The sequence below is a fragment of the Megalopta genalis genome, chromosome 10, assembly GCF_051020955.1.
Source record: "Megalopta genalis isolate 19385.01 chromosome 10, iyMegGena1_principal, whole genome shotgun sequence".
Classification (NCBI taxonomy): domain Eukaryota; kingdom Metazoa; phylum Arthropoda; class Insecta; order Hymenoptera; family Halictidae; genus Megalopta; species Megalopta genalis.
This window is the reverse complement of record NC_135022.1, coordinates 14117756-14129754: the sequence shown is the minus strand read 5'-3', so window position 1 is coordinate 14129754 and position 11999 is coordinate 14117756. Positions and strand designations below refer to the sequence as shown.

General features: G+C 36.7%; 1 protein-coding gene and 1 long non-coding RNA gene across 6 annotated transcripts in view; one reads left to right on the top strand and one right to left on the bottom strand.

The window, feature by feature from the left end:
• Shab (Shaker cognate b) overlaps positions 1-11999 on the top strand; it is a 141685-nt gene that overhangs the window by 57188 nt on the left and 72498 nt on the right. For all 3 annotated transcript variants that reach the window (XM_076524906.1, XM_076524907.1, XM_033469724.2), the window contains exon 4: positions 4293-4594. In XM_076524906.1, coding sequence (XP_076381021.1) covers positions 4293-4594 — 302 coding nt within the window. The remainder of the gene's footprint in view (positions 1-4292; positions 4595-11999) is intronic.
• The window catches only part of LOC143260181 (uncharacterized), a 50079-nt gene that overhangs the window by 8493 nt on the left and 29587 nt on the right, over positions 1-11999 (bottom strand). The window lies entirely within an intron of this gene.

Here is an 11999-nt window from a genome sequence, read left to right as displayed (position 1 = left end):
AGTTATAAAATGATCGTAAAACGCTCATTCTTAAACATGACTTCGTACTTTCATTAACTCTCTCGTGTCGAGACTCGTGCATCGTTCGTGTCAAGTTGCGTGTGAACCCCGCGATATTATTGACAGAAGTATAACCAGCAGAATTTGCAACTCGCTTATCTTTTTTTATTATTCGAGCGATTTTAATATTCATATAATATATTCATATATTCATATAATATATATTCATATAATATAATATATATTCATATAATATATTCATATATTCATATAATATATATTCATATAATATATATTCATATAATATATTCATATATTCATATAATATATATTCATATAATATATTCATATATTCATATAATATATATTCATATAATATATTCATATATTCATATAATATATTCATATATTCATATATTCATATAATATATTCATATATTCATATAATATATATTCATATAATATATTCATCGTTTTCATAGTTTAGCAGATATTTAGCAGATATTTTTAGTAGATAATCCGACAATTATCCGAACAATGCACAAGGATCGAACAACGCGGGATCATTTTTCTTCACCGTCTCACAGGATATTAGTCGTTGACCTTAAAAAGTGAATGTAGATCGACAGCAATGATTCATGATTATTCAAAGAGCAATAGTGCGTACGCCTGGATAAGAAGCACGTTCGCAGCTTCGCTAGTCTGCTGCAGAGACTTGACCCAGTCGATTAGGTGCTCAGCCAATGCTTGTCACGCACCGATTGCCCCGTGATCAATCACTGAAAATCACTGCTCCAGTATTTTCTCGCACTAAGAAAAGAAAAATCCAGAGGAAATTCATTTCCTGGCTGCCTCGCTTCTGGGTCTTGCATGTGCTCCGTTCGATTGGATTAAGAGTCCTTCCTATCGAATCGCTCGAAAATCAGGTCGTTTCCAGAAATTTATTACAGGAAATTAAATGACACAGTGCTAGACATTTTTGTTCAATATATTTAAATATCGTTCGATATTATAAGCCGATTTTAGTCATTCTCGTACTTAATGGTGCTTATCATAGACTACATAACTTTACAATGAATTGTTGATAGCGAAAAAATACAACAGATTCTTGAAACGTATAAGATTGTTCATCTGCAATTATAATATTGCGACGAACCATTTATTTTGATAAACATTTGTATGCGTGAAAGTATTCTTGTTTAGACGTTCTTATCAACGTGCTGACAGACTCGTTTTGTTTTTTAGCTTCGAATAATTTTAAGAAGAAGTTTCGAGTCATTTAGACAGCATTGGATACTGTATATGACGAAAATTAGCCTAAAGGGTGGTATATAAATTAGCTCTCAAGATATTTTGAGCACTTTCGATAGACAGATAAAAAAGTAGAAGTTCATCAATTTTTAATCGACTGTTAATTGTAATGATCAAAATTTTAAGGACAATTTTACTTCGACGAAAACTCAAGGTTATTTCGATTTTTTTCGACTTTCTTAACGACGCTAGATGTATTTTCGATCAGAGAACGTTTGTGGTCAAGGTCAAGATGAATTCAATGACCTAGAAAAACTGTAGCCTTTGGATGGCCTCGAATCGAGAAATCGTCAAACTTGAGAATTTCGACTTAAAAAGAAATCCAACAAAGTGGTTTTTGGATTGGTTTTTCCATTTAGCTTGAAAATAACTTCAAAAAGTTGTTTCTAAAAGATGATCCTCTTCAATGTCAATAAACTAGAACTAGATCAAATATTGTGGCGATAGATTTGCGACGAATTTTCAGCTCAAAGTCATTTCAAGATTATAGTATGCTGGGTCAATGAAATCGTCTCGACACCATCTACAATGCTACACAATAATTCAAAAAAGGTAGTCGCATTTAAGGGAGGAGAAGCGACGTCAATTTTCCATCGAATTAAAACTTTTCTCGAAATTCTTAACGTCACAATTTATAGTCGACTAAAATCCAATGAAAAGTGCTTGAAAAATCGTGTGCACTAATATCGAAGCATGGACCACCAATACAAGGTGTCCCAGCCAAACGAAACCACCTAAATATCTTCGATGTTTGTAATGTTATGAAAAATGTTTGTGGCACAATATAAATGGTTTTTAAAAGGCAATATTGTGATCAGTAAAATTGATTGCTTTTCTCAAGATCAACATCACTTTTAAGGCAGAAATGTTCTTTGTCTGCATATTGATTCCTGTAATCAGTTTACAAAAACGATCTGTTTTCGTGTGATACGAACGAATTCTTAATTCCGAGACAGCTATATGGGGTGTCACAAAATTATATATACAGGATGATCCATTTAAATCGATCCAGTCAAATATCTTGCAAACCGTTGATAATATTGAAAATGGTTTCAAATAGAAATTGAACGGTTTCAGAGGGTGCATAATCTGACGTTAGAAAGATTTTTGTAGGAGATTGTATAAGTACGATATGAAAGTTTTGTTTAAATGGAATTGCACAGTTCTTGTTGCATCAAACTTAAAATATCCTCTAAACCAATGATCTTTCGCAATAAATGATTTACTGCTTTTATAAATTGATTTTTATGTCATTTTTTGGCATCGACTTAGAAAAACCTTATCAACATCAGTTTATGTGAACCCTGAAACAATTCAACTTTTATTTGAAACATTTTTCGTTATCATCAGCGGTTTGCAAGATATTTGACTGGATCAATTTAAATGAGACACCCTGTGTATATCGGGACCATCACGCGTGATTCTATCCCCTCGGTTTTCTTGACGTTGATATATAAGTAACTTGTCATAAAATTAACCTGGATCTTGAAAAATCAAGGTCAGAAATCGAAAAATGTTCCTTCTATTACATTGAATTCCAAGGATCGTCACAAGGATCAACTTTGCAACAATTTCTATTTCCATAAATATCGGCCAATAAGTGACGCGATTTATGCAAATCAAAATAATTTCGATGTTTGGCTCTGAATTTTTAATATTAAGAAGAATTATGCAGAATGTTATTTACGTCAATATCCATCGAACCGAGAGTGTAGAATTACGTTATGATGATACCGATCAGTGACGGGATGCTACTCCCTGAAGACAGTAGAGAGAGAACTTTACATTCAGGATGTTCAAAAATTGTTACTTCCAGGAAATGGGTTCTTGGCGTCATTTGAAGTAACTTTTTCCTTAGCGAAAATGCAATCCGCGGCTTTGTTTACGAGTTATTCACGAAAAACACTGACTAATGAGAAGCGAGATCGGTTGGCACGAGACGGTCGAGCTCGCCTCTCATTGGTCAGTGTTTTTCGTTGATAACTCTTTAACGGTGTCTCGGAGAAAATTTTTGTGAAGGAAAGAGTTACTTCAAATGACTCCATGAATCCCTAATTTCTCGGTAGTAGCATAATTTTGGGATAACCTGTATAGAATGGGGATACCTATTCATAGTAAACACTGTCTCTCTCTACTGTTTGGAGGGAGTAGCATCCCATCACTGATCAGGATCATCATAACATTATCCTACACCCCCGATTTGGTGGATATTTACATAAGTAACTTTACGCATAATTGTCCGTGATCACGAAAATTCAATATCAAATATCGAAATTTGTTTTTTTTTTGCATAAATCACATTACTTATCGACAGATATTTATTGGAAATGAACGGATGAAAAGCATGTTTCGATTTTTGATCTACTATGGCGATTAGCTACCCATAGGCCACACTGTACGCAAAGCCACCCCCTCTACCACCAGTAGCATTCTATCACTAGTCTCAATATGTAGTCTTGTGACACCTTGTACTCAACCCAGCGAGGACTAGCATCCAGCAGAGTCTCATTAGAAAGTCAGCGCAACACTGGGGAGCTCTCCTATCGAGACACCAGTTTGACAGTCTCCTCGGTGGTCCCGCTCTCTTCCTCATCCCCCTAACGACCAGCCTACCACGCCGGACCAGACCGAGGCACTATTCCCATTACTCGTATTCTCGCCACCCTGTCACCAATACTACCGCTCATCGAACCATCGCTGCATGCGTCTGTCACTATCTATCTATCTATCTATCTATCTATCTATCTATCTTTCTATCTATCTATCTATCTCTGTCTATCTATCTATCTCTGTCTATCAATCTTTCTACTTCTCTGTCTATCTATCTGTCTCTATTTCTCTCCACCTCCGTCTCCATTGGAGTACACCGTTCGACACATCGAGCGCGGAACTTCGAGCGAGTCATCGTGAATCCCTTGCGTCATGGTTGACGGTTCCAGGCGATTCTAAAAGAGAGAACCGGACGGGGAAACTGTTTACAGGTCACAATATGTCAGGGGTGGATGGTAACAGCACCGAGGGGGAGTCCGTGTGCGGCCGTGGCCCAGCCCAGACCGGGCCCGGCTGTTATCGTAACTATGAGCATTACAGTGTCTCGCGGCATCGTCGCAGCGCCTCATCCTGCTTCCCGAATATGCCTAACGAGCTGCCGCCGAACACCCCGGACAGCCCTAACCGCCGACTTCTGGACTTCGCGCAGAGCGTGCCCGGCACCCAGAACGACGACTACTTCCAAGACGAGGTGCCGGCTCAGCACGTCAACCAAGGCAATACCACACCTAGCGTAAGTCCCGTCGTGAGATACCTCCTCTCTACTATTGTATACGACTGGTTGCTGTATCGTATTCTTGTGTTTCGATCACCTGCCCTCCGACCACCCTTCGGTACAACACCCTCTTTCCATCACCCTGTTGCTACCCGTGATCCCTACTGTTATATCGGCACCCTTTCGAGCTGCGACGTTTGTGTACGTTTTGCAAGGCGACCACCGACCTTGTCGGCGAATGAACAATGGTACCATTCGATTTGTCATGATCGAAATCTCCTTGAGCGGGCGGGACGCGCGGCGGGATAGGCTGCTCTACTCGACCAAAGCGGGTGCTTCTTCAATCCGTTTTTGGCTCCATGGTGGTGTGTGATACGTTCGCGGCGTATCGTTCTCGGAATGTCGGGTAGAAAGGGAAATTATAGGTTTCGCGTTCAAAATTAATCCTTTCGTAGATCGTATTCACCTTTTGGAATCGAGATTAATCCTTTCACAGGTTTTATTTATCCTTTCGTAAATCGGAATCACCTTTTTGTAAAGTAAAATTGATCCATTTGCAGGACAAAATTTGCCGTATTTCATTCAGTTGTTTGATCTAATATAAATTTTGTTACAATTAATTACGAACAAGTGAATTTAATGTTGCAAGAAGATGAATGAGACCCGCGAAAGAGTACGTTTTACTTGCGAAGAAGCGAATATGATCTACAAAAGAATTAATTTTTATTGTAAAACCTGTGTGTCTACCTTTTAAAAATTTGATTATTTCAATACTATTTTTGGCCGAATTACGAAATTGGGTGGAAAATGTAATGCTATTAAAGTAAACAATTATCAATAAAAATTAAAAAATGTTCCTGTTTCCTATAACGAACATGATTACCAGACTGCGGTAAAATAAAAGTTGTCTGCGTCGACTGCAAGATGCAGCAGTTTAAGAAAAATTTATTTGCTTTTTTAAATAATTTAAATGAATTGAACGTAATACAATAGTATATCTTTAAATTTGTAAAATGTCTTCACTGTTTTGAGATGCTGAATGTTTTTGGTTCTGCTGCGGATGCAGCTATGAAGTTCAATCTAAATATTTGGTAAAATGTGAGCATCAAGATCAGACGAAGTCAGATATGAAAGAAATAAATTGACTATTTCCGAATGTTATATGTATGCTTCTTAGTAGCAAGTCGGATTGATGAAGCCATATATCATGTTCCATTAGCAAGAATACATTTGGGCACTTTGCTGATTACACTGGTGATACTTTTAGCTAATGTTGTTCCGGATATAGATTGACACACTTCTATCACCTCCGTTTACAAATCATCCAAATCTTTCGATGACATAGTATAAACAATATTTTCGGTACGACCCCACAAAAAATTGGCGACATTGGCGACAAATCTTGTGGTCGTACGGGCCATTTTGGAAAATGTCATTGAACAAATTTTATATCGATCTACGGTCACGTGGAGAAGTATAGTTTTGTTGAGAGGAAGTTTCAGGCAAGTTTGTAACATGAAATATATTAATAAATTTCACACGAGATTTGAACATTAATTAAAAAGAAAGAAATTATGTGGAGGAGCGAACATGTCAGTAAGTGTAATATTAGGAAATATTGAATTAATTTCTTTCAAATCTTACATTGTTCGCATTTGATGGTAACACACATCGTAACAGCAGTCGCTTTTACAACATGTGAAACAAATACAGTTTTTCATTTGAGAAATTGAAGGTCACAATGATTATAATTTTTGTTATCGAAAGCATTCAAAATTTTTCGCTCGAATCTTTACCTATCGTTGACCATTTGCGAAAAGTGAACTTAATTGTTTATTGTGTAGTATTTGAGCAAAATAACATTTAATTACATTTTTAGTATAAGACAAGAAAGAAATAATTTAAAGAATTTTATGAAACAACTACTACTGCGATCAATTTGAACTTTCAATTTTTTCGTTTGATAAGCTAAATCAGCATCTGATACTTTCAGGTGTAAATCTATTTAAATTTCTTATTATAGTTACAATCAGTACTTAATAATGTTTATTTGAAATATGAAATAATACTGATGTAATCAATAAAAACGAAGTAGTCGGTAATAAGAGGTATAATGAGGTACAATGCCTACACGAAGATAATTAAGAACAGGAAAAATGAACATTTAAATTAAGTATTTTAAGACTAGTCAGTAAACGTATTAATAAACAACGCGTATTTTAATTTTGTGAAATTCTCAAGGGCTGTGACCCCTCTCTGTCAATGTGCCAAAGTACTGTTTGCATTAAAAGCACTTCTAGTTTGCATGAAATTGAACTATCACCGTAGACAGTCTGGTAATTATAAACAAATATTATCATAAAATATAAATATGATATAATTCAAGCGAAAAATGCATCCTGAAAAATGTAATGATTTTAGTACTTCAACTATCAGATGAACACGAACGATTCTAGAATGTTATATTTTTATTAATTTTTACAAGAAATTCAAGAAAGTTATCTTGATATTTTTCTACTTCTAATATCGCATTCGTGTTTTCTAATATCAAACTGACCACGAAATTATTTGGTAGAATGTCTTCTAAATCATTTAGAATAACACTGAACAGAGTATGGTTTGAAGATGCAGTTGTGCACAAGATGGTTTTGCCTAAAAACTATCAAAATGCGTAGAACAGTATATTTCGTCAAAAATTCACTTTTCACGAAAGTCGTGTTCGAAAATTGATCAGGAACGTGTGGCAAGGATTGATTATGAATGCCAACGTCGACGAATTTTCAAATCACGATATCCTCGAAAACCAGTTTTGAACGAAACAATTTTGTTCCACGCTTTCCATTCGTTTTTTTCGACGAGAAATCGTTCGATGCCCTTTTGCATCATACTCTTGGCCTAACTCTATAATTTCGTTAACCGAGTTTTGCGACTGAACGAATCACCCGCTTCTCGGTTTTGTACCTGACCCGCCGCATGGAGATTTCGTATAGAAACCGTTGCACGATTTTAGGGCCGACGTGTCTTCGAAAAGACGTGACACGGCTCTTTTTTTGGTATTCGCACGTGGCTATTAGAAGCAAGACCACCAGAACACTGTTGCGGTCGCATTGGATGCAAAACCAGTAGTAACGCCTGACTGTGGTCAGACCCTGACGGAAACGTGTCCGCATTCGGACATGATCGTTTCGATCACTGGACTGCGGATGTTCGAATAAATGCTAACCAAATTTTCTGTTATTTTTCTATATCGTTTGATCGAAGAAATCAAGGTTCGGTTATCCAGTTTACAAAACGGTCCGCGCACAATTACGTTGATTCGCAGTCTAGTGATTGCTGTATTTCGTTTCGATGATTTGGTAAGAAGCACACAGTTTTTGGACTGGCCGTAGCAACACAGATACTTCATTTCCGTTGTATTATTTATTGTACATATTTCGTTAGGCCGTATGTCTAACTGTTGTTTAATTTGGACACTTGAAGTATCGTCGAACTGTTAGTTCACAATTCGAAGAAAAGTGAAATAAATACAGTTCCGTTTTTCACGAACATTTTCCTAAGCAGATCACATCTTACGAAGGAAATATTATAGAACTTTATTTCACATTTTCTACTTACTCTTCTATATACGTTCCAGTCGCATTACCATGTTTGTTTTAAAAGTATTCTGCAGCGCCTGTGGTCAAAGTTTTCACGAGATACTTTGCAACTGAATCTGTCTGTAGCGATTGTTTTGAGAATTGTCCAGTGACTCAACCATCTGTTCAGATATTTTCTAGTTATCTTGAAAACATTCTGTTTGTTCTTATCTTGCCTGCTATTGAACTATTATTATGTGCAAAGTTGGACGAACAAAGTCTATAGAAATCGTCACATCTCTTCCGCCGATAAACGGAGATCGAACGAAAAATCCGCGCAATCCGCTGCAACGAAGCAGAAAAACGTTGCACCTCGTGAACAGATTTGCGAGTCGTTGTACCTTGCTCGATTAATATTTATTTAATTTATTCGTGATCTCTGAGCGTTCAGATTTAATTGCCACGCGTATTTTTTGTTTGAAATCGGCAATGGTGCTTCGTATTCGATGGATTGGTCCACTCGATGGAATCGTGCATCCAATGCTATCGTGTCTGTTTGGTGTCGATGTAAACGTGTTGATGTCGAATAGCCTCGATTCTGTTTTACACCAGCGTGTTGTGGGAATCAATTTTTGTGATGATACTCGGAATCATGCAGAATGACACGATGTACCCGAGCACGCCTAGTGTGTACAGTGTTACGTTTCCTTCTGGTCCCGTTTCTTTGTCTTCGGGCTGCGGGTGTTTATGCGAGACGTGTGATTCGAGTTTCCTTTAACGGGGGCCTCGTTGCATCGTAAACGAAATCTATCGACGAAATCGAAAGTCCCATGATCGATTTCGATCGACCGTTCCACGAAAGTAGCTTCCGTTTCGTAACCGATACGAGTGTATAAAATCCGCAGCCCACTTGTTCTACAGAAGGAAAGCACGCCGAACATGTCTCGCGATCCATTTATCAGCGCTATCTATTTCTAACATTATTTTGTGTAACTTTCGATTGCATTTCGATCGTTATAAATATAGTAAAATATGCTTCGATCTCTCGAAAAATATACTAAAAATAAAGGGAAACGAAAACCGGGAACCGAGAACTTTGAGATCAACGTCTCGCTTTTGTGAAATATTCCTAGCGAAACTCTGCTTTCTTTGTCGCGCTGCCAAGACGGGGTAGTTTTCAATTGGAAAAGCTCGCGGATTCGATCAAGAATAAATCGCGGACTCCCGGTTCCTGGCGATTGTAACAGCAAAAATAGATCTGCTCGGCGTGCAAAAACTTCTTCTCCGTGTGTGTCGTCTGCTTGTTTTTGTCGGTATACAGGGTGTCCCGAAATTATGTTACTTCCGTGAAATGAGGGGTTCCTGCGGTCATTTGAAGTAACTTTCTCCTCAGCGAAAATGCAATCCGCGGCTTCGTTTACGAGTTATTAACGAGCGGTCGAAGAGCGAGCTCGCCTCTGATTGGTCAGTGTTTTTCGTTAATAACTCGTAAACAAAGCCGCGGATTGCACTTTCGATAAGAATAACGTTACCTCAAAATGACCTCAGGAACCTCCCGTTTCTCGGAAGTTATATCATTTTGGGACACCCTGTGTACTAATGATCGATCGAGTGGTATCTCGTGGTGTTGTTCGCGACTTTTCCTACGTATCAGCAAAATGGTTGCCAGCGTCCCCGAATTTCGATCTGGCACATGCGCGAAACGAGTCGATATATTTCTCAGGACTGTTCCCGTTTTTTACTTCGAGCATCCGCGACCGTTTCCGTTATTTTTTTTTTTCTATCTACGATCTGTTTTGGTTCTATTCCCATTGGTTTTCTATCGATTTCTCTGTGGAAATATTTGCTCGATATAACGAGGTATCGGGACGTACGATCTATGCAACAATACACGGAGCTAGGTTCAATATTATTCGTGCAACTAAATATCGCGGAACCGTGAATTGTTACAGATACTTGAATAATTATCGATTGTGCCAATAAATAATTCACTGTTCTGTGCCGTATATACGTTTTATGTTCTTACGTATTTACGTTACTCGTTCAATATTAAATGGAACGAACGTCGAATAGTTTTACTTTTCATGGATTTATTTGCAAGAGAATGCAAGGGAATATTTATGGGCACGTTTATCCGTGATCGCGAGGCAAAACGCTGTTAGTTACATTTTGTAATAACGTAGAGTGTATTAGTAGGTTCTTGTTGGAGAAATTAGTGTTTATCCAAGGATCTTTTTTAAAATAATAATGATTGATTTAATATAACGTTGAATCACGATGTCTCGAATGGAAGTGGCAAATGTGTAACTCGAGCGTTTTGCTTCGCATGATCATGGATGCTACCTCTGGCAAAAAGTATTTTATCGAACAAACTAAACGACCGTATTCGACATTATTCGAATGTTGATTGCAGAAAATATTGCCAATAGCACTGCAAAATATGTATAATAGAAAACTTGAGAAACCGAATGAACCAGAATTGTGTATCAACATTTCAATATTTTAATATTTTCTGACATTTTATATTTTCGATTTTTATTTTCACGGTGTAATGATTTTCGTTAAAATGAAGTTGGCGGATCATGAGATACTATGAACGTATGGCCTACAATTTTATTATTTTTATTTATTGTTATAAATCTTATTTAGTTTCTATTTTTTCAAATTCCTGTGCAAAAAGCACACATTTATAAACTTTTAACAGCTTAGTAACACGGTTTAGCAAACTTTAACCTTTTTGCGTTTTGATGATTAGTAGGCTCTGTTTTTGGAAAATTCAATTTAAAAATATATTCAATTCTAAGCATTTTTCTGCCCTAATATGTTACAATATTATAAACATTTTTGTAGCTTTTACGGTATTATACACATTTAAATATTCTTTTATAATATTACAAACATTTTAATATCGTTTTATAATACTATACATATTTAAATATTGTTTCATAATACTATAAATGTTTAAATATGTTTAAAAACTGTTGTGGGACATTTTCCAATTTATTTTGAAACTGTCAAAAAATATTAGAACGGATATAATGTTACCCGGAAACAATAATTTACAAAATAAATCCTAAAATGTCCAACAGAATCATATTAAAAATATACTTCTTTAATTATAATTTTATGAAAAGATATAAGTTTCGAGAATTATTGAACTTAAGAATTTGCGAATACGAAATTTTCAAAATTAAAAATTCGGTTTCTCTTCAAGATTAAACTCGAAATCTAAATGCGATAGAGAGAAACAACTTTGAAATTCGCGTTCAACGCACAAAAATCTATATTAGATCGAAACGCATAATTGGCATTGGCATAATTGGCGATAATACTATTAACTTGAAATTATGAATTAAAAACAATTCCCGAGGACCGAAATTAAAACTGATTCGAATACAACTAACTTCGACAACGGTTATGTCAGCTGGTTTGGTCGAGATACTTTTTGCAAAAGATAGTGCATACCTCGCTCCGTACGGTGTATACAGATCAAAAATGGTTTCTCCAGTGCAACACGAAATTCTCTTTGGTACTGATGCATCTGTACCTAACAGTGCTTAGCTGGTCCAAACAACGGTTCGATAACGAAGACGAGATCCATTTAAGCGATGAAAACGGCATATCAGCATTCAAGCGAAACCCCAAAGAATCGTCCTACCACAGTTTCCATTGCCATATTGCATTAGGAAAGTTTTCGTAAACGCGTAATCGCGTTTCCCGCGAACTTTCGTCGAGAATTGTTGAACGACACGAGCGCTATCGGGTACAGATGCGTTCGAATAAAGGTTTGCGCAACGTTTCGACCTTGTATTCACTTGGTCGCGAGTTTCTGTTCTCTTTAACGAGTT